Source organism: Cygnus atratus, chromosome 12 (genome assembly GCF_013377495.2).
Source record: "Cygnus atratus isolate AKBS03 ecotype Queensland, Australia chromosome 12, CAtr_DNAZoo_HiC_assembly, whole genome shotgun sequence".
NCBI lineage: Eukaryota > Metazoa > Chordata > Aves > Anseriformes > Anatidae > Cygnus > Cygnus atratus.
The window spans coordinates 13,948,083-13,971,405 of NC_066373.1; the positions used below are offsets into that span (position 1 = coordinate 13,948,083).

The following is a 23,323-nucleotide window of genomic DNA, read 5'->3' on the forward strand; positions in this document are numbered from 1 at the left end:
ATAGATGCATGTTTTAAATGGACTTCCCTGTCACAGCCCATTTCTCCATCCATTTTTCAGTGTGTGAACAGATGTGAACAGTTCAGAAACACTCACTTCTGAGCCCATTTTTTCCCAGCTAGCTACCACGTGCTGGGAGCTCTGTCACCACTATAGTGGTACAGACTTTGCAGAAGTGATGTTGTGAGAGCTTCTGAATTAATTCCATCCACTGTTTTTTGTGTTCAGGACTAAGGGAAAATTCTGGCAACCCCCACTGGCCTAGTATTTAGATGATGGTCTTGAGTGTAGCATGGACAGGGTTTCATTTTTGACAGATTTGTGCTTAGGAAGCTCATCTAGATCAGCCGATTTGCCACTGTATTTTGTCATTTCCAGCAATGGAAACCATGTTGAGTTGCAGTCTGTTTGCTTCTTTTCTCAAAGGCAATTGAAAACTCTGTGGTGCCTCTTATCACCTGATGGAGTATGTTATCCCTGTTCAGGTTTTACATCCTTCTTTGAACCTTCAGATGCTAGATTGCCTTAATGTTAACACTGAATGTATTGATTCAATAAGGTATTTTAAGCAGATGTATAACTTCAAGCTTTTGAGCAGTTTTCCTTATTTTTATCAAGTCTATCATATGCCTGAAGTTGGATATGTGCTTGAGTGTCTTACTGGATTGTCTAGTTGTGGTTGAAAAATGAACCATCTTAGGAGAGCTACTTGTAAGTAGACAAAGGTGAAGCTCAGTCATCGAGGGGGCCTGGCACCATCTTAGACTGCAGCATTTTTATAGGGTTAAGTGGCAGGCTGCACTTGCTGTGAGCAGCCACTCCTGAATGGTTCCTGGGTTTTTCTTTAGGCTTTTTGCTCTGCTATAAACATGAGATCGGAGATTGATGGAGTGTGGGTAACCTCCAGGAGCAGCATTTAAGAACCACTCCTGTGAAGAAGCAGGCTTATGTTCCTTGGCTTTTTACATCGTTAATTTTACTTGAAGGTGATGTGCTGAGACTGTGTTTTTGCACTATGCTGTACATTTGTAAAGTTTTACAGAAAACACTAATTAAATATGTTTCCTTTTTCTCATTTAGTCCTGTTCTGGCATTTCTTTCACTACTTTCTCTCTACCCCTTACTCCTCTCCTCCTTCCCAAGTCCTCCCTGGTAAGTGAAAGTATCTTCCAGAAATTGAAGAGATTCATTTGTGAGATAAAGTAGGGCCCACTGATGGACTGAGATCATCTATGTTAAAAAACAGGAGCTGGAGAGACCTAGCATGTCAAGCAAGCAAGCAGCTGAATTTTTTAGTCAGAAGTGCTGGTCAGTGGGGGTATATTTGACATAAGGTCAGGCTCAGAGTAAAGAAATCTATAGTTCCTGAAATCTGACCAGCAATTTTGAATCATTTTTTTCTTGCTTTCAGTGATAATAAAAGCTCAAACTTCATTCTTGGAATTACTTTTTGTAAATCCTTTGTTTATAAACGGTTTCTCTTTTTTGTTCATTTGTTTGGTTCAGTGAGATTTGATAATAGGCTCCTTCCTGCTTATTTCATCTTAGTAAAATAGGGAATGTCAGGACAGTAAAAGATGCAAACTTGATGTGATAGCTCAACAAGAAGGTGGGTTTCCTCATCTTACTGTGAGTCTGCAGTTCACTGCTCTGCTCTCTTGAGCTCAGCAATGTGGTACTGTTGGACCAGTATCTAAAAATGGGTCACCGTGCTCTTCTCCCATCCTGACCTGGCGATGAGGCTGGCTGTGACAGGTCCCCTGTGCGATGCCCAGCACGATTTTAGCCTGTGCTGACAGAGGTGTCAAAGGCATGAGCCCTGGAGCTGAGGCCCCGTGTTTGAGGGGGCTCAGCACCAGCACAGGCAGTCAGCAGGCTACTGCACGTGCAGGCAATGCAAAAGGTGATCATGCTTAGTGAAATTGCATCCTGCACGTGCTGACCTTGCTGTTCACGCTGTGATGTAAAATCCTCTATGCATGCACAATGTACAAATACATTTTGATAGCACTGTGGAAACAGCACAAAAATACGTGAGGCAACGGCCTCAAAGTAGAGCTTATCCATCCTTCTGTCAGAGAAGGGAAGCAGATCACAAATTTTGTTGGAATAATTTACAGCTTTATAAAGAGAAGATTCTTGTGAAGACACTTTAGCACAAACCTGTTTTCTACTTCAGAAGGGGCAGAAGGAAAGAAAAAAAAGGTGGGGTGGGGGAGCAAGGAGAAGGAAGGAGAGAGAAGCCAGTTCAGGAGTCACTGCTGTCGTCTTCCATTTCAGTTTGGCACAAAACTGCCACGGGAAAATAAAAGAGAAGCTAATGAAAGAGAATTCCTTTGGTCTGCTTATTAATAGCAAAACTGTCTACTACTGACTGGCTGGCTATTTTTATATTTGAAATCCAGATCCTGAGACATGTATCACACGGAAAAATAAGGAAAATGGCAGACATAAGTAGATGTTTCACCACAGATTGCCCTAGAAGGTAAAAATATGTTTTCCATGCATGGATGCTATTTCCACATCTATTTTTGCATAAGCAATTATAATGTCTATGAATATTAGATTCTTAAAATATCATTAGAAGCAATCTTGATCTGTCATTGAGGTCTATGTGGTATGACATACTTGTGAGGTGATACAAGTTAAAAATATATCGGGTTACAAGTAGAATCTTTATTTAGTTTTAATGACAGAAACGTACTACATTATGAATTGAAACTATGTAGGTAATGAAACCATAAGATACAAACATTTCTAGAAAGATGCAAGGAAAAAGAAAGGATGCGAGAGAGTGGAATTTAACCTTAAAACACTATTGACCTCATTTTCAGTGGTAGTAAATGCTCCCAGCTGCCCTGAAGAGGTGAGGGATTTCTAGCACTTTTGTCAGTGGGAACACAAGGCACTTGTTACCTGCAGGTTACAGAGGGTTATGTGCTGCTTTCATGCTGGCATCACCGTATGTTCTGCCCTGAAGGTCATATGTTGGAGGCTGCATTGCCTCTGAGTGAAACACTGAAGTCCTCATGGTGAAGGCAGTGTTTTTTTATACCACGAAGTATTACATCAGTTTTAACTGATGGTCCCAATGCTGAACTTTGCATTTGGAGAACAACTTTAAGCCGTCAGGCAGGCACAATGTTCCAGATTTGGTTTGTTTTATTCAAAGTGATTAATCTAATCCCCTGTTACTGTCCTTGTCATCTTGTGGTTCATGAGAACACTCTTCGCATTCAGCCAATTCAGCCAGGGTTTGTACTTCTCCATCCCTGCCATTCCCTGTTAAAAGGCAAGTGAAAGGCAAATGAAACTCACTGGTAGTCTTTAATACTGGAAAAAGAAATGTAAAGCCCAATTTAAATGATACAAAGCAAGGAATTCTGTGTAAAAAAAAAAAAAAAAAAAAGAGAAACATTTTAATTCTTAATTTATTAGGCTTCCCACATAAACAAAAGGAAGAAGTGGTTGTTAACTAACACGGTGCATTTAAAGCTTTTTTGACAAGAGCTCAACAAATCCTTTATGTTAGTGTATGTACGCCACCTGCCTTTTACTCTGTGATTAATTGTATTGCTGTAATCTTACCAGGGCAAGCAACTGTAATCTTGCTGTCCCCTTCCCACAGGCTTGGGTCATCTGGTTGATTGCAGACTGATGACAAGAGTAGCTTATCAGTAGGTTCAGAGATAACCTCTTGTATCAAGGCTTTATGGCGGTTAGCTTGTTTGTCTTTGGTCTCCAAGTATCTTCCTGAATTAGAGGGCTCCATAAAGAAACATTCAACAAAGGGTCTTAGGCGCTCATTTTCTTGCGCTTTATGTGTCTTAGACATGTTTGAAAAAATTGTTGTTGGAACTTCTCCTACTGAATGCTCAAATGTGGTTTTATTGTTTTCCTCTAAGGCAGAATCGCTGTCATTTGTCATTTCAGAAATTATTTCAATATTTGGGTGACATTGCTGTAAAGGCAGAAAATGTAATTGAAAATATATCCTTCTAGATATAACAAATGAAAGATAGGTAACTATCTCCTGAATCCGTACAACACTTGTCATCCCTGATGTGCTTTTCTCCCAAAATGTATGGAAGATCTGCTTCACACCCACAGCTCTTCTCCTTTGCAGATTGATCCCGGGTTAACTGCATGGCAGACATTAGCCATAAGCTGACCATGAACTACTGACAGTTCAAAAAAGAAAAAAAGGGAATATTTCAGCAATTCAGCAATGTGTAGCTGCTAATACTTTTTTTGATCATTTTATCAAAATGAGTACAAGCATATTTAAAAAAAAGACAGCAATCATAATTGTGTAGACTAGATCAGAGTAGTCTGGCCCTTTGATTTACAACTTACTGGTTAGTTTCGATCCAACCTGAAAGCAAATTTATTTTTATGTCAGACAAAATAAAAACAAAGCCCCAGTTTCCCAAAACCACATGCTTCAAGAGCAAGCCACTGACAAGGGCAAGAGGATTCATGGGCTCAGATGTATTACTTTACCTTTGTCACAGCAGGAATTTAACCTTGGCTCTTCCACTGCTCAGGAAATGCCCTTAACTAGGAGGCTACAGGAATTCTGGGCTGGATTTCTGCTAAAGAACCAATGGTATTTCACATAAAGTGGAAGGTTTGGGCAGTGATGCAACATGACCAAGACTGAGAGGTCGACATTTCACCACTGTGACTGATACTTATGTTCTCATCTTCCAGGATCTCTCACAATATACTGACATACTACTGCTGTTTTTAAAATGTTACTTACCAGACTCTACCCAGTGTCTAATCTAACGTCTAATCTGACTTCATTTAAGAACCAAACACTCTTAGGAATGTGAGAGTTGCTAACACACATTCCTTTATTAATCCTCTTTGTTCCCTGCCCTATTCCTTCTCTTATCTTCTGCGTGGAGGCTTTGTTGGCCAAGACATTTTGCAACATTTTTGTGAGGATGTGACCAGATGAGCAAATAAAACCCATGCCTTACACAAATGGACTGTAGGAAAACTTTACAAGTTCCTCCAAGCTGTTGCAAAAATGTGTACTGTATCAGCCTGTCTCCAGCAGGGCAAGAATGAGCCATCAGCAACATTAGAATCAAAGCTGTCCTTTTAATCTTTTTTTTTTTTTCCTCTTTAGTTTCTGTTTATGGTCTTGTCTAGCAGCTTAGTCTGAGCATAGCATGATGCTATGGGGACACGAACCAGTGGGGCTGGAATGCATTGTATATCAGTAGTATTAAGTGAAGCAGAGGAGTTTTGGTCTCTGTATTTTCAGTTGAAAAGTCCGGTTTTATTCAGTAGTAGGCTATTGTACAATCTACTCAGTCCTTTGCAGCATATTAGTACTAGTAAAGTATATTTTATCAGTAATCTTCATTGAAAAGCTATATACCACTAAGAAGTTAATTTTATTTAACTGTTACATTATTTGACCTTAGTTTTTCATTCTCCTATTTTTACAATGCAAAAATATAAAAAAAATCAAATTGAAAGAAGATTTACAAGTGAATATACAAGATGTGATGAAACATCCATTTTAGTTTATAAGTGCACAACTGATTGTGTCTTCCAAGACAGCATTTCGCAACTCAGATTGCCCTTATTTCGCAAAACATTCATAAGGGAAGCTTCATCACTGGAATTAATAAGAATCTTACCTTTTGAACAAAGATTTCCTCTTCTGGGGGAAATTCATTTACATCTATATCTTCTAAATCAGGCAGTTCCTGAAGACAATCACAAAACCAGTGGGAAAACTTAGCTCTAATCAATAAAATATGTCATCCCTATCTCATTGGGGATCTTTTTCAACACTATGCTTTTCCAGATAAGAGGCCACAACTAGAAATACTGGACTGTCATCTTCTCCAGGATGACAGCTTTCTCCATTAAGCATATGTGGGAAAAGTACAATTCATCTGTCTCCAGAAATAGCAGATGGGAAGGCAATAACCTTAATGTCATTGGAATGGTCTTTTCTACTCTGCTGTGACTAGGAGGTTAAAAACAACAACAACAACAAATAAATAAATAAAAAAAGGAAGGAAGGAAAATAGATAAACAAAAAGACACTACAAAGATTTTAAAAGGAGATGTGGTTTATGTCTCTTAGCTGTTTCTTACTCATTCAGTAGACTTCTCAACTGTAATCCATCTTTACGGGTAACAGCCAAAGTAAGATCTGCCGTCTATTTGAAACAATTTATCAGTAAATTCTGATAATCTAAACACAACTAATAAAATAGTGTTTTACTGTGGAAGCCTTGTAATTAAGGAAGTGGAACAGTAAATTGCTGAGAATTATTTTTCCTCAGGCAAGCCCAATAATTTCATGTTTACATTAAAAATATTATTTAAGACAAGTTATTGACATGAAAGCAAAACTAGGGGGCGGAAATACAAAATTACACGTAGAATGTAATAGCTCTTTGCCAAATTTTTAATGCAGGCTAATACTGGTAAAAGCATCTCCTTAAGTAAGGTGTTTTTAGAGCTCACTGGTTTTGTGTAGCAAGTTGCTTGGCATAGCAGCATCGGGAACATCTAATCTGTATGTTTGGTGTGTGAAGACTATTACAGAATTAAAATCAACAAATAAAACGTGTTTCCTGATGTGGTTGTGGCTAGTGCAGCATGTCCTGAATTCAAATAGTTTTAGAAGAATATGATGAAAAGTGTACGAATTAAGATTGCAGACTAACATTAATGAGTAGAATTTGATGTAAACAGGGATGTGAAATAGCTGTTAATCTTGTTGGTGAAAGTTATCCTGGTTTAGGTACACGGTGTGTAGCTCAACCACTGCCAAGGATTATGCACAAAGACCAGTTCTTGCACGTTTGGCTTGTTTCTGCTTGACAGAGGGATGTCATAACCACTGCATTACAAATCCTCCTCCACTATTCTCCCTTATATTACTACTGAGACCATCTACAGACTCCAGGATACGAACACTGACTACAGTGCTGCTTCCGAGCTTCTCACTCACAGCATCTTCTTGGTCATTCCCCACCATGTCAATGCTAGCTGTCTCCGGAAAATCTGCAGTAGCGTAAGTATTGGAGGCTGTTGCCAGCAGCTCTTGCCATTACTAAACATCAGTTGGAGAACAGAGTAGCACAGAACACTGAAATGTGTATTAGTATGTGATTTGTTTAATTTTATCCTTCTTGTTTAATTTTATCCTTAATTTTATCCTTAGAATATTCACAGAATATTCACAAGTGTTGAAAGAAACCCCATCTACATATGCTGAAGAGTTCTTTTTATACTATGTTACACAGTGGTGCCATACAGCACGAAGAAAAAAAAAAATCCACTGAATCTTTGAGATCTTCACCTTGTGGGGACCTACAGTATTGCTATGTATTTAAAGCTTTTGTTTCAGCCCTGCAAGATCTTTGAAAAATAATATTGTATGTACTTAGAGTTGCTGCCAGTTCTCTCCACTGTCCTTGTTAAACTGATTATTAAAAATAGCTGAACAGGAAGATGCAGCAATGCAATAAGCCCTCTACTAAAGCAGTGAGTTGGGTCCTTCAATAATAGGATGGATTTTTTTCCTGGGAAATTAAGGACATAGAAAAGATATAACTGACCTTTCTAAAGCATGCCAGAAAGAATTTAGTTAACAGTCTCTGTATAAGGGGTTAAACAGTATATTAAATGCTCTGGAAAATCATAAGCTCAAAAGTTTACTGTTGCTAATTGTGTCATAATCTGACACTGTCCGTTTAGCAGTAGGGTTGTAATTAGAACATACCAAATAGTATTCCTTTGCACTCATATTGTATTTTTCAGTGGTATTACGCATGCCTTCATGGTTAAATGTTTAAATCATCAGATAGAAATCCCAGAAAATAGATGAATATATTAAAAATGTTAATCACTTAATATATACATGGAAAATGCAAGTTCAGCATTTCTTGAAAATATACCTGAAAGTTTTATCTTGAGAACTAATTATATTATCTAATATTGCTAGCAAGCATTTACAATAACTGGCTGGCTATTTCTTCATTATGCTTTTTCCACAATCATTTGCCTTTTCCAATGAATATTTCACTTGAGTTTTGCCTAATGGGACACATTTATTCACTGGATTATTTTTATTGTGATTTCTATTTTTCAAATAAAAGCCCCCATTAACTCTCTCCACAGAGAAATCACAGAGCTAAAAGGTCAGCTTCAGGTGATCTACGGCCAAAGGACAAACCAGAATTTGGTAGCAGTGGTAAATCCTTTCCACATGCTGGAAAGAATTAATACCCTACAACTTTATTGTTATTTCTCCTTTGATTCCTTCTACTTTTCCTAGTCATGGACCTTTAGTCTAGCCGTATGCTTTATTCAGCCAGGATGTTACAGGAATTAATTTGGGAGTAGACAATACCCAAATCTTAATTTCTCAAAATCTTAATCTAATACATACATCAAGACGAAGTTTCTCTGGTGTCTCTAGTTTGATCTGTTCAATTTCAGCATATTCACCCAGTTCAGGAACCATGGCCCTTCCAGTAATTGTATTCTCTCTTGGTAAATCTGAAGAATAAAAAAATAGCTAGTTGCAGAAAACTAACTGCATAAAAGGCTTTGTATGTTGCAACACTGTAGAACCAGACTGCTGGGGATCTGACTACTGTAGCAGAATTCACTGCTGAATCCAGTGCTTTGTCTATCCATCATATTTGTCTCCCTTAAAATTTATAAATTAATATTTGCACTTTAAAATAATATATTCCATATATCTACAAAAGAAAAACATTCTTCCATGTGCGAAGGCACAGAACTGCTTCTTGAGTTACATCCAGCTTTTGCTGGCAGACAGAACACAGTTTGTGGGAGCATGGGAAGCCTGTAAGCTCTACTGTGCTGTCACTAAACCTAGCATGTTTGAGAAGTGGAATTCCAACTTTACATATCAGAAGCTGCAAGCTGGGCACTCAAATTTTGTGTTTGTTGTATTAAAATAATATTCTACCCAGAATTACTTGCTTTTCAACTCACCGCTATGGAAATCTAATGGGATATTTTTAGCTATGAATCAGCAGTTTTGAATCACAGCAAAGGGGAGTTACACTGAGACAGAGTTTGGCTTATCGCCTGTACGTCCCCAGTTTGGTTTCATTCTTTGCTGTGTACGTTACCATCTAGCTCCTTGTTGAAGTTTAAGTGTTTGTAAGAACTTGACATATGTGAATCCTCTTGAATTCTTGGAGGAATACTTTCAGGTGGGAAGTCTGTGTTATCTCCCCTGTCTCGTACAAGTGTTATCACTTCATCATGAGCATCAAAACTTTCCTTTCTAAATTTCACTGTCTTCTCTTGAGTTTCTTGCTCTTCTGATAGATTTGATGTCTCTGATGTATTATAATTTCCATCATTGTTATCTGAATTTGCAGATCCTCCTACAGAAGAAATGAATTCATTGAAACTGCTGAGTTAACCTGCCATCACTTATTCTAGATATCCAAACTGTACACGGTCTTAGTAGCTTAGCCCAAAATATGCATCAAAAGCTCCTACTTTGTTTGAGCAGCTATTCACGGTTCGGCAGTCCTCCTAGCACTGCAGCAATGTTTTCCCATCTCAACTCCCCAGCATCTACAGTTCCCCAGCAAAATCTCATCTAGAGAACACACTGTAGTAAATAATTGTCTGGTATCTATAGTTAACCTTGAGAGGACTCACATGTGACTACATTTAAATATATGCTTGAGTATTTTGACGGATCAACTGCCAAAGTTATCCTCTACTTTATGCAATCTACTAGGTTGCTGAAAAAGTTTTACTTGCTAGTCAACTGTTTGACTTCAGAGCCTGTGAAAGCCAAAATGCACCACACAAATACTCTTCTGCACTGTAGTACTTCTTTGTTATTGTCTTCTGTCTTGTTTATCCTGAAATATGCATACTGTTCTAGAAAAGGCTAGGCTGGGGATTACTATTGGTCATGACTTTATGCCATCTTGAATAATGTGACAGGAGAATTTCTGGCATAAAAAAGGGCAGTAAGTCAGGGCATGAATACGTGCTGGAACCACTACTGCCCTGACTAGCACCTGGTTGCTCTGGTGTAGAGAACAACAGCTTGAAAAGCTGAGACAGAAAGTGGTTTGCTATTGTTTTGTTTATTTTATCAGCAGTGAGAAAGGTGATGATTGCTTATAAGCTTGCTGGTTAATCTAAAATGTGGTAAGATTAACAAAGTAGTTAGTATGGGAAAAGAAGATTCATAAGTACATTTCAAAAATTGCTTGTTTCTGAATAGTTGGGAACTATTAATTTATTGTAAACATTCAAATAAAAGCAGACACAAACTCTTCCAAAATATTAACCACAAACCTTCTAGGGTGGCTGTTGCATCTTCGTTTCCACATTTTGCACCTGCATCTCTTTCTTCCATATACTTTTGTCTTTTCTTTTCCTCTGCTTTTTGCCTGATTGCTGCTAAAGCATCAATGCTATCTTGGATTTTTTTTCTCTCTCTGGTTTCCCATTTTTCCCTTTCTGCTTTCTCAGCTTCAAGCCCTCCAACAGCCCAGGCTTCTGCGCAGGCTCTAATGAAAACAAAAGAGCTCACTGCAATATAGTCGTAAAAGATTCTCTAACAGAAGAGAAATTTGAAATAGTTTGTAGCAGCATAAAGTATCATCAACAGAAACAAACAAACAAAAAAACCCACAACAAACCATCAGATAGCAATACCAATCCCTTATGCAACAGGGCTGCACATCTATCTTATCTTGCATGTGGAACTGCAACAAAAGAAGCAAAGATATCCAAATGCCAGTGATTACAACACCAAAGATCCATCAGGACTGCTGATCGTGGCTCTGCTTTCCCTGACACCTGTTCAGTTTCTGTTGAAATCAGGATTTGCTTCTGTGGCCTACAGATTTTGCGTAAAACAATTCTGTTCAATAATTAGTTATCTTGTGGGAAAAAAAAAAGGGCTTAGTTTCTTTTAGGTATGTAGATTTTGGTAGTATAATTCTATTGTAATGAAAGTCACCCACCCTCAATAAATTTTACCAGTCAGTCTTCCTTTCCTTGCATGACAGTATTGCTAAAAACTGCATGTAAGATCATTAGCATTTGAGCCTTACTGCTGTGTAAAGATGTCTCTGTTTCTTACCTATCCTTTGGGAAAACTGGTCTGTCATCCAGATATGTTAGCTGTTTTAGGCGAACGGTAAGTGTTTTTCTATAATTAGTGATTTTCTTGATCACTTGATTTCCCATTAAATTCAGCACACGCTAGAGAAACAAAGGAAACAAATTTCAAAGTTCAGATTCAAAAAAATAACAAAAATACACACAACTTGGATATGTACTTTCCCTATCATTTCAAAAGCAAGTGGTAAATAGAACATCTTGGTTATTACAGGTAATCTACTAAAAAACTAAACATGTTTAATAACATTTTAGACCAGGACCCATTATGCACTGGACCACCTGACAAAACTTTTAAAAAGTATTCAACCATATACATGATACAAACCCTCAGCTGCATTCAGCTTACCAAATTAGGCATTGCCTCCAGAATAGTTATAATATTTGGATCACTTAAGTTGTTGTGGGAAAGATCAAGAACAGAAATACTTGGGCATTCTTGCAAATGCTGTATGTCTTCCACTGTTTCTAACTTGTTGTGAGCAATCTGCAGAGTGTTCAGGATTTTCAGACAAGCTGTCAGACAAGAACAGTGCAATGAAAGGAAAGGTAAGAGTCACTGCTTCACAGTGATTTTCTGGAGCAAGTAGAATACTGCACTTTCAACATAATTGTTTATATTGACTTCTGGGGAGCTTTTTTCTGTATTTGTTGTTCTGCTTATATGTACTTTTTGTCTATGCCTCCACAGATCCTTTCTTCACCTCAAGAAATAGTTGATTGTTTTAAGGATGGTTGATTGTTTTCAATTCACCTTTTGAACTAGTCAGTTACACAAAAGCAAGAGCTTCTGTTTCAAATTACCCTTAATGTAAACAAATGATAATATAGAGCATTTTTTTCTTTAATTTTCTGCTGAAGATGGAATAAATCCTTTCAACAGACATAAAAGATCTGGTAATCATGTCTGCAACTGCCAAAGCACATCCTAACTGTAAAGTAAATGGTGAAAACTGGATCATCAGCCTCTCTGCAAAACAGCTCAGTACTGAGATGGTGTTATGAAGCGAGGAAATACTATATTGTTCTGGGTATCTGCATTTAAGTAGTTATTGTATGTTTACTCATCTATTTAAACTGCATAATACATAGGTTTGACTTCAATGGAAACCTTGTGGACTTTGGTATTGGATAGTGTGCAACATTTTAACATGATTTTAAAAAAAATCTTAAATCTACTGCCACTAACTGTCAAAGCTTAGCTCCTTATAATTTAAATATTAGCTCCTTATAAGTTAAAATATCTTGCACCAACAGTTCTTACAGAGATTCTCAATGGTCTTGACATAGTTGTTACTGATGTTGAGGGAATCCAGCTTTTCTAAGGATTCGAGATTTTCAATTCTCTTAATTAAATTGAGTTGCAAATAGAGGCAGCGCAACTCTGTCAGAGCCTCCAAATTCTCTATTTTTCTTAAGCCATTGCATTCCAGCCATAAACACCTCAATCCAGTATACTCTTCAAGGTTCTCCAGTCGGTCAAATCCTGCAGAGAAAGATATTTCAAAATGAAATTGTATTGGCTAAAAATAAGTCTTTGGAAAAATACATTTATTTAATGTATTTAAACCAGTGCTGCTGAAACAGCCTCTGAGCTGTTACATTCAAATTGATGGCAATATATCTGCTGATTCAATTGGTCCATAAAGGGAGAAAATGTACCTATAAGGTACCTAGTTTGGTCTGTACCATGCGCAACCCTCTAGATTCTCAATAAATAATGAGAAAATAGCAAACACAAGGCCAAATGTAGAAGGTAGGTCTAGCATGCTGTATTTATTTAAAACATTTCTTATGCTATCATGAATAATCAGGATTTGGACTCGATGATCCTTATGGGTCCCTTCCCACTCGGGATATTCTATGATCTAGCAGTATAAAGCAAAAAACCTGCTCAAAGATCAGAACTGGATGATCCATGTTCATTCTCGCAATTGCTCTTTCTTTCAGTAGTATTTGAGAACATGCAGTGTGTTTACTGTTTGTTTTCTTCCTGACTGTTTTTATGTCTCAAAAGCTAATTAAAAACTTCTTTATACAAGCACCTTTAAAAAGAAAAAAATGCATATATTTTCTTCTGAATGCAACCTAGACTGGCATGTTAATATATCATTTTTTCAGAGGCTACTGTTTTGAAAAAATAGTCTTTCTTGATTCCTATTAATCCTTTGAATGAGTCCCCAAAATGAATTAGGTCTATAATCAGTTCACTTATCTGCCTTCATATTGACTTATTTTGTTTCTAAATTACATTTTTTTGTCAAATTAAATTATGTTTCTAATTTAAAAGAATGTTTTATACTTTACCTCAGTTAGCCATAAACTAGATTCCCTGCTAGAATACTATTTAAGAATGATAAATCTATACACTCTTTCCACACCTTACCTTTATAATGCAAGTAAAGTATATCATTTAAGGATGGGGTCAAGTACAATTTCTGCTGCTTACAAATGTCTCGCAGAATCTTTTTTGTCATTCTAAAATAAAAATAGGAAGCAGAAACAAACAAAATGCATTTCAGTGCACATGCTGAAATCTTTGTTTTTTAAACACATTTTAATGCAACATAATTAATAGCTCTTTTACGCAAGAGAAATAGCTACAGCTTTCAAGACTATACTCAGAGCAAAAAAGCTGTTGATTTTTTTTTAGTGTCTTTCCATTTCTGCCTGTCTGAAGTGTGTTACCAGGTTCTTTCTATTTCTAATATAAAAAAAGGAAAGTAGGTCGGGAATCTTCCTGAAAAAAGTAGTATGATTTTGTTAGATTCCGGTTCCTTCCTCTCCGTTTCCTTCCTCTCCTATTCTCTTCTCCACTCTTTGCTGTTATATGACCCCAAATTATTTTCCATTTCTCAATCTCATATTAATGAATTTAACCTTGCATTTGCGGCCATAAGTATTTGTCGGACTAAATCTTGCAACAGTAAGATTTTCTTGGCAAGAAGATATTTTCAAAATGGAAAAAAAAAGCATTGAAGGCATACCTTTCATAATTATTTTTTATTTAATTCTTTATTTTTTAAATATAGTTACTTACCACACTGAAAACCTCAATACCGCTAAGGAACTAAAACTCTAATACAGTCATCTAACTAGTCAATTGAGTTCCTGGGGCAATATAAAATATGATTGTCAGCCAGTTACTGCTCCATAAATCTTGGAAGAAATGAAGGATTGATAAACTTTAAGCCAAATCTCTAAATATGTACTCTTTTCTTGCATTGTGAGCCCAGGTACATTATTGAATGCTATATGGCTGCAGTGTATTACACTGACTTTCATTGTGCTATTTACAGTAGCACTTAATCAAATTATCATCATCCTCAGGCAATTATAGGATCATAAAATGTATTCCTTAAGAACACTAATTATCTTATGCAATTGTTGCTCTCTGACATCATTCTTCATAAGAATTTCATTTTGAAGTGTGCCAACCTGATTAGCCTGTAATGATGAAGTTTTCTATGTCTGCAGAGTCCGATCTACTTCCTGATAACTCAGAGAGAGTCTTTAACTTGGCCTTAAAGGACTATAACTGTCTCCTATAGAACAGGCATGTTAGAGCCAGCAGCAACATAAACTTTCTTGGGGAAGTTTCCCTAACATATAAGCAGGTACAGGAATGGACAGTTACTTTTCATTGCTCCTTATGTATCATTGCATATCTAGACCATGTCACCAGACTTTCAGCATTGTCATGAAATAGTACGAAACATGGTTTTTAATTTTATTGCAAGCAAATGTGCTTACTTGGAGAAAACAAGAGAATAATCCCATTTCACATTAATGAACAGCCATCACAGCCCATACTGGTTTAGTCTGCGTCAAAATTAGAGTGAGAGCTTACAAAGGAGTTGTACCTTACTGTTATCTGTCTGAGGTACCTCTGAATTCCCTCTGCTAAAAATTATCTTGACAAATGTAATATTTACATTGAGATGAACTTATACAATGTATTGTCTGAATTCATACTGAGAAATGATCAAATCCGACAAAAGACCCCCACAAGAGTTTGAACAATTTTGTTCAGATCCATTAAATAGACTACATCATGTATTTAAAAGGCAGTTTGCTACTGTGGCCATAAAAGAACAGTGTAAATACTAGAAATACCAACAATTCCTGATTTATCGATTAGTCTCAAGTTCATCTTCAAAATCATTCTCCTGAGGTAAGATTAATATGTAGAATAGTGAAACTCTATTGACTTCAGTGATGCCAAGATTTAAATAGAAAACATCACTAACTGATATATTACCTTACACAGCCCCCCTTTTCTTCTGTCCTTTGACTGAATGAGCTGGTTACTGACTTGTGATCACCATCTGATTTTTGTTCATTCTGTTGATCTGTTCTGGACATACAGTTGAAGGCTTTCTCTTGAGTTTTAACATCTTTATTGTAAGAAAAAAACAAATTGCAGTTCAACAATATAAGTTGGGGAAAAAGCGTCATGTTTCCAATTAATTCAGAGAAATACCAAAGAACATTTGAATATGAATTTCAAGAAAAGATATATTCCAACCAAGGCATTTGCTGATCTTTTTAATGAAAGGAAGCTTAACTTTCTATAGAAGGAAAGTAATAAAATAGCTAGTAGCAAAATAAACTGTTGAAGTATTGCATTTGTTTAGATCCGGAAGTCAGGCAGCACCCACTAGTTTTAAGAAGGATTATTGCAATGTACAATGATAATAAAGTACTGGCACCGGTGCTCTTATGGTCTTAGACATCTACAGTACATTACATTTAATTAAAAATAATTTGAGTTTAAGAAGACTGCTAGATTTGCATGTAAGATTTGCATGAGACCGTGATAATGGGCGTAACTGAGTTGTGGCAAACACTGTTTTTTTGTCTAGCTATCAGAAAATTACCTTTTTGCACTCTTTCAAGGGTGTCTCCAGTGCTATACTCATTCAAATTGTCTTTAGACTGTGTTTGAGTAATTGCACTTTCAATAGTCTTCTCTTCAGATTCTTGCTCTGCACCTTCTAGTTGTGCTCGTAGTTCTAACACTTAAAAAGAGACAGCAAAAACAAAACGATCGTACCAGATCATTTACATATGGCTGTAATTAAAACTTCTAGAGGTCAGGCTAGATGTATGACTGCAATACAAAAGGTATGCCCCGAGAAAAAGAAAAATAAAGAAACTGAAAAAAAAGAAAAAAGCACAAGAATATAGGTAACGGAGGTAAGTCTCAGTTCCAGCAAGATTTTCAGTGACTTTAGTGGGAGAAAGAATAAACTCACCTTGTATCCAGATGAGTGACAACAGACTTGATACCATTTAGGTTGACTCAGTTCTCTAAACGTTCCCTAAATTCACCCTAGCAAGCCAAGTGGAAGACCTTACCTGTGTTGACAGAATTTCCTTCATTTTCTGTGTGGGTCGCATCGTTCCCTGTGCTGTTCGGAGGCTCTCCCGCCACCCCTTGGGCAACGACCTCCGCTCTAAGGCCTGCATCCGAGTCTCCATTTTGCGCTTGCATTTTATGAGATGTGATTTAGACAAAATCAACTCAAGTCGGTGTTTGACTTAAAATCCAACTGCCAGACAAGCTTTCTAAAGGCTTTAGCAGGAGAACCTATTACAGATAAAAGACAGTACAAGATTATCCAGCCTGCCCAGCAAAAACCTCGCACTGTGGAGGCCCCGAAAGGCACATGCCTCAGAGCAGTGAAGAACACAGTGAAGACCCCAAAACACAGTGAAGACCCCAAAAGCAGAGCAAGTCGCTTTTTTCCTCTCAGGGCTGCAAGCCGAGGGGGCAGGGATGCTGCTCCTCCACCACACTGCCTTGCGCTGCCTGCCAGAGAGCTGTCACCTGGCGAGGACTGCGGGTCCTGTTACACTTCACCCCCAATGTCCCTGAGGTTAGAGAAGACCTCAAATTAAACCCCCACTTCCCTTTACCTGACCCCAAAAACCGATTTGGGATTCCGGGCCGGGGATTCGAACCTGTGACCCTGGGGGTCCGCTGAGGAACGGGCGGCAGCGCGCTCCCCGCCCCAACCGCCGCTGTCGCCATGGCGACGCCGCGCAGGCCCACAATGCCCCGCGGCCTGGCTCCGGTAATGGTGGCGGCGGGGCCTGAGGGAGAGGCCGGGCTAGAGGCGGCCCCGGCGGGAGGCCGCCCCGGTGGGAGGTGGCCCCGGCGGGCAGGCCGCTGTCTGGGGATTGATTTCCCTCTGGTGCAGCCCTTTAGGGTCGGGGGGGGAGCGTGGGGGCCCGAGGTACTGCGGGGGGGAGCGCGGTGCGTGTGGGGATACAGCGGTGGCAGGCTGGGGGTGCGTGTTTTAAAGTGTATTTAACCGCTAAAAGCGCTGTGAGGTGCGTGAAAGGCCGGGGAAAGACTCCTGAGGCGTTTGGGAGGGTGGAGGAGGAGGGAAGGGCCCTCAGCCTGGCTGGCTGTACTGGAGGAAGCTTGTTGCCGTGTGTTGAGCTCTCCCCCGCTGCTTATCCCCACTTTTGTAGGTGATTTTAGTCGTCCAAAGGCAGTTTTTGCACGTTGAGCTTCCCTTATCTGCTTGGGCTTGGATTGTGTCATTCACAGGATCGTAGATCCATGTCTTTACAGCCCAACGGATAAGTAAGCCCTTGAGCATAGGCTAAACAGCTACTGTTAATGTCCTTCATGGAAACTTTGTTATATTCTCATACCTACAGGATTTTGTGTTATTTTGTTTTTAATTACCAAGATTTTTGTTTGGTTTTCTGGAATGTACTACTGATTCCTAAAGATGCACTGCTTCTATTATTTCTAGTGTTGCATCACTTTTGGTGGGAATATGTTGAAAGACATTTTTCAGTTGCCACTCCCTGATGTAGCACATAACTGAAACTGCCAAATCTCAAAGGTTTGAACAGTTTATGTGGCTGAAGAGATTATAATTGTCTGCTTTTTCTTGTTTTCCTTAGGCTTTTGATCGCCATGGCTGCAGTGGATTGTTTCTACCTCCTGTACAGAGAGATCAGTCGTTCTTGCAGCTCTTATGTAGAGGCCCTGGCTTTAATTGGAGCTTGGTACACAGTCAGGAAGTGCATGACTCTTGCCTTCAACACCTACAGCATCCTCAGGCTTCACGTTGTTCCAAAGCTGGTTGGTGAGATTGATCTTGTCAAGCGGTATGGAAGATGGGCAGTGGTCACTGGTAAGAGACTGAAGCAGCGTATTTGCTTATGCTTATATAATGTGTTGTATCAGTCCTGTAAAAACTTGCTGGCGTACATCGCTGGGTGAGCCTTATGGCACAAGCTGGGGCCTGTATTGACTTGGGTTGGTGTATACAAGTTAATTTGCTTGAGCAGTGATACTGTAGTCAGTCAGGGACAGTAATACAGTGCCTTAGTAAATTCAGGTCCTCGGTGTGTTGACTGACTGCTGAAAAAGAATCCCAGAACAACTTTTCCCAGAAATTGTAAGCTCTACCCCAAGCATGTGTAAGGGAGCATGAGACTCCATAAGCAACCTCAGAGAGAGGTGCAGCCAACGTATTATTTTTGCTATGGGATTTTCACGTGCTCAAGTTCTTCAGTAAGGTTTAAGTCATGCACCTCTGACATCCTCTCATAAAGGTTCTACTCGAAGCGCTCTGCTGTTGTCATAGAAATAAGAAACTTGTATGAGGTGCCATTGCAGAAGGTTGCTGCTGACATTGTTATCTTTAGTGTTATTCAGCATATTCAGTGCCACATCATCTTCAGAGAAGGGAATAAAGCTGCAATTAAAAGAACTGTCGAAGCAGAAGACTGCAGCTGTTCTGATTTTCACACTGCTGTTCTATTTTCTGTTAATAACAGGTAGCACCGATGGTATCGGGAAGGCGTATGCTGAAGAACTGGCAAAGCGTGGTGTCAACATCATCTTAATCAGCCGAAACAAGGAGAAGCTGCAGGCTGTATCTAGAAGCATATCTGAAACATACAAAGTGGAAACAGATTTCATAGTAGCTGACTTCAGTAAGGGGCGTGAGGCTTACCAAGCCATTAAGGAGGGCCTGAAAGACAGAGAAATTGGGATCTTGGTGAATAACGTAGGACTCTTCTATACCTACCCGGACTATTTCACTAACCTGTCTGAGGACATGCTGTGGGACATGATCAACATAAATATTGCTTCTGCTAACATGATGGTGCACATTGTGCTGCCAGGCATGGTGGAAAAGAAGAGAGGTGCAATTGTGAACGTCTCGTCTGCATCCTGCTGTCAGCCCACACCAATGTTAACAATCTATGGAGCTTCAAAAGTAAGTTAGGATGTGATATTTGATGATATGCACTGAAAAGTAAAAGCATTATAGGTGGTTTTTTAACATGTTCAGCAAAGATATCAAAACACTTGAAAGTCTTCTAGGGATTTCTTCATGTTTCACATATTATGCTGCACTTTTTTTCCTCCCCATTAATGGGCTTTGAGACATGGTCTGCTATGTGGATTATGTGTGAACTGCAGCATAAGGGTACTTCCAGGAGAAGTGTCATCTTCCTCAGAGGAATGATGTTCAAACCAATAGTGGCAATTCTATGACCCGTTGAAAGGCTGAGGAATTTCTTCTCTCTTCTGTAGCTGAAAAGTGTGCAGGGATATCTCAAGGTACTTGCAGGCTGGTTATTTGGTAGCAAGAGGTATTACAGTCGCGCACAAGCTGTCACTGCAACAAGAGCTGTGGGAAAAAAAAAAACAAAAAAAAAAACACGCTGCTTCAGCAAACACCAAGGGGCTAGGTGGAGCAGAAGGCTTCTTATACCTCTGTCCTGTACCATACTTAGAAGCAAAAAGAACTTCCCCATAATTTTTCTTCCTCAGGAGATCCTGACATTGCTGAATAGGATGGGATAACTAGATGATGCTGAAGTTACCCCTGAAGTGTGCATGGATGCAGACTCATGCTGGATAACTTGCTGCTTAATCCCACTGAGAAGCAACTGAGAAAGTAGAAAAGATCTCTTCCAGATCCAGTTGTCTAAACCCAAAGTGATGGTTGCTTCTGGCTGTTGGTTGCTGCCCTCTGCTGGGGCCTAACCTCCACACAGCCTTGTTCCAGGATAGCTCTTGCAAGTAGTTCCTTCTGCCTGGAGCAAAACTAGCTATATTGCCCCAAAGTATAACTCCGTGTGGATTGTCTTCAGTGTGGAAACTGGCTCAAGATTCCTGTTGCAGAGCACCTGTCTCTTGGTTATGCTAAGTGTATGTAGAACTGCACTCTGAACTGTATCAATGAAATGGCCTGAATGAAAAAGAACAGAATGAAACCAAAGGTCTACTAAAACTTCTTGCTTTAACCAACATTGTTAATCCAGATCCTAGATCAGCAATCTGGTTTAAAGCATGGTCTCTGGTTTGGCACGAAAGTGGGAACAAGGTGCTCTGGCATCTTAAGCTTCCTTGTGCACTAACAGTGTGGGGTGTTCAGAGTGGTTGGTTTGCATGGTTTTTTTTTTTGTTTTTTTTTTTTTTTTCCTGAAAGCAGGTGTAAGAACGTCAGTAGAAGATGCTCATCCAACAGTTGGTTGGAAACCATGCTTTTGAAAGGCCATTGAGGATTAAAAAAAAAAAAAATCATTCACAAGCAGAGTCTAAGATGTTCTTTCAGATTTAACTGGCCAGGCAGCACAACCGCAGCTTCAGTATGGCATCGGGGGTGCTCCCATGATAAGATTAAGCCATGATCATTTTTCATTCTGATTCCTGTAACCTTAGTTTTCAGGCTTGTGCTTTCTCCTGTGATTTGGTAAAAGTAAAATGAGATAAAGGAGAGGATGCAGATGCACACGAACAAATGCATGCTTAATTTTGTGCAAGGGAGTCCCAGCAAGTAATTAACTGGGGGAAGATTGGTTGAGTGTGTAGTTCACCTGTAAATGTTTTAAAGAATGGGACTTTTTTTTTTGTCCTTTTGACAGTAATTAACTTAAGAATGTCTTCTTCAATGCCCTCAGACTGAACAATATAAAAGTTACATAAAAGTTTCTGTATTGGTTTTAGGCAGAAATTCATGGGTGGTTTGTTAATTTCACATCAGAAAGCTAAGCTGTCACTTTCTCCTGCAAGGCACTGTATTGTTTTAGGTCCCAGCAAACAAACAGCAGCAAATAGAAATGTTGGTCAAGCTTTAGAAATGTATATTTTATGGTCTCATCTTTTAAAGCTAATGTTTCAAGTATGCTACAACTTTTCTGTGGTTTTACTAAAACCCTGCAGTGAGACTTGATTGTAAAAACAAACAAAATTGAATGTCTTCTGCTTTTGTCTTCCTAGACCTACTTGGACTATTTCAGTAGAGCGCTATATTACGAATATGCCTCAAAAGGAATTTTTGTTCAGAGTTTAACCCCATTTGTCATTGCTACAAAAATGGTATCGTGCAGTAGTGTTACATCAAAGAGATCTTTCTTTTTTCCTTCTGCTGAAGAATATGCAAGTCATGCTATTTCTACCCTTGGGTTATCCAAAAGGACTGCTGGTTACTGGAAGCATTCAATAAAGGTAAGAAAATTCATCCAACTATTTAGTGCTTGTCAGTAGGAAAAAAAGTAAGCTGTTTACTTCCTCAAGAGTCCAAACAAAAAACATGGCAGTATTCTGAAAGAGTACAGCATATACCATAAGACCTAAAGGCATCGTGCCATGTTATCTCACTAATTCTGCTTTAAAAAAAATAAAATGCTCAGCCATGCTTGTTTTTAGAATGAGACAGTGAATCCAATTCCTAGTTGAAATATGCAACAGAAATGGGAAAGAGACAACATTTTATTCAAAAGCAGGGTACCTCATCGCACTTGCTGCTTGGGTGTCATGTGTCAAACCTATTGGCTCTATAGCATCAAGTAGAGAAGAAGGAACTGAAGAAATGTGGATTACTCCAAAGTGAAGACCAGAAACAGGAGGGATTCTGGCGAGATGTGGGAATTAAAGGAAGTAGACAGCATTGCTGTTGAACAAACAAACCACTTCAATATTTATTTGAAGAACTTAACTATCGTGCTGTATTCACTCCTTCCAAAAGGGCTGAATAAACTTTGGGGGGGGGGGCAGAATTTAAGGTTTAGTTGCTCATGTTTGAACAGGTACTGCTGTTCTTTGAGAAACACAACATTAAGAATTTGAGAAACTGTTTAATAGAATATCTTAACCAGCTCCTTCCTCTTTTTTTTTTTCTTGTTTCCCTGTGTCTCTTCACAGTTCGCAGTGGGTGAGCGTCTACCGGAATGGATCTGGGCGTGGTTTGCACAGTACTTCTTAAGAATTATACGCAAGGAAGCTTTAACGTGCAAACTGAAATAGGAATATCTAGATGTCCAGCATAGATGAGTACTATATTCTGATCAGAGTGTTGCAAAAATCTTAAGTGAACCATGGATTTACTGTAATTTATCAATACCTTGCTAAACAAATCGTGTGTAACCTAGCCATCAGAAGTCTGGATCCTTCCTGCACCTTGGTGTTAAATAGCTCCTCCTCTGCATTCCTCCAGGACAAAGGGCTGATCTTGTGGTGGTTAATCTCAGATCACTTTGTCTTTAAGGTAATTGTACAGGAGTGGGTACAACTGTCATTCTGACAGTAAATAACTGCTTTTTGCATAGTGCTACATAACATCAACTTGTAATGGTGATAGGATTTGAGAATTCTCTAGCTGTGGAGAAATGGGCCCAAAACAAATGATGCTGTCTAAAAAGATAATTCTAGTCAACTGAATTAAGTCTCATTAATTCACAGTTTTGTGGAACTTTTTGGGTCTTTTAATTGGAAGATATTTGTGTGTTTTAAGTGTAAATGTTGTTGGTTTTGAATTATGTTATTTGAGGTACTTCTCAAAATTGAAATGTATGGAAAGGTCATAGTGAGTTGTTTAAATGACTGAGAAGGTCATACAGAGCTGTAAATGAATTGGAAAATAAGCTCAGTTTTCTTTCTTATTCTAAGCGTGAATGATCTGGATCATGCATCAACTGTTCCTTCAGCAAGCTGAAGTGTGGCTGGAGAATAAGGAATGTAAAACCATATTAGCTAAAGAAAAATAATGAAGAAATAAATGCTTTGATTTAGAAATAGTGGTTGGTTTCCTATGATAATAAAAAACACGTTTTGATGCTGTATGACTTCTTATTTATATTGAAAAAAGGTGTATATATA

At 38.6% G+C, this 23,323-nt stretch overlaps 2 protein-coding genes across 10 annotated transcripts; one reads left to right on the forward strand and one right to left on the reverse strand.

The window, feature by feature from the left end:
* Positions 1 to 2,656: 2,656 nt before the first annotated feature.
* On the reverse strand, positions 2,657 to 17,236 carry DNAAF1 (dynein axonemal assembly factor 1). Of its 3 annotated transcripts, none has more exons than XM_035543404.1 (14): positions 17,146 to 17,236; positions 16,540 to 16,771; positions 16,059 to 16,199; positions 15,440 to 15,575; positions 13,565 to 13,656; positions 12,443 to 12,664; positions 11,528 to 11,694; positions 11,141 to 11,262; positions 10,348 to 10,562; positions 9,150 to 9,410; positions 8,435 to 8,544; positions 5,661 to 5,729; positions 3,589 to 3,961; positions 2,657 to 3,282 (listed from the first exon to the last, which is right to left on the reverse strand). In XM_035543404.1, exons 2-14 carry the CDS (start codon positions 16,673 to 16,675, stop codon positions 3,176 to 3,178), a joined length of 2,151 nt encoding a protein of 716 aa, XP_035399297.1. In that variant the 5' UTR covers positions 16,676 to 16,771; positions 17,146 to 17,236; the 3' UTR covers positions 2,657 to 3,175. The 3 variants fall into 3 exon arrangements, with proteins under 3 accessions (XP_035399297.1, XP_035399299.1, XP_035399301.1); XM_035543406.1 differs by having other exon boundaries at positions 17,101 to 17,227; XM_035543408.2 differs by lacking the exon at positions 9,150 to 9,410 and having other exon boundaries at positions 17,146 to 17,228.
* Positions 17,237 to 17,239: 3 nt separating this feature from the next.
* On the forward strand, positions 17,240 to 23,282 carry HSDL1 (hydroxysteroid dehydrogenase like 1). Of its 7 annotated transcripts, none has more exons than XM_035543414.2 (5): positions 17,240 to 17,258; positions 18,106 to 18,338; positions 18,988 to 19,433; positions 21,446 to 21,673; positions 22,370 to 23,282. In XM_035543414.2, exons 2-5 carry the CDS (start codon positions 18,119 to 18,121, stop codon positions 22,469 to 22,471), a joined length of 996 nt encoding a protein of 331 aa, XP_035399307.1. In that variant the 5' UTR covers positions 17,240 to 17,258; positions 18,106 to 18,118; the 3' UTR covers positions 22,472 to 23,282. The 7 variants fall into 7 exon arrangements, with proteins under 7 accessions (XP_035399307.1, XP_035399304.1, XP_035399302.1 ...); XM_035543411.2 differs by having other exon boundaries at positions 17,257 to 17,378; XM_035543409.2 differs by lacking the exon at positions 17,240 to 17,258 and adding an exon at positions 17,311 to 17,474.
* The last annotated feature ends 41 nt before the right edge of the window (positions 23,283 to 23,323 follow it).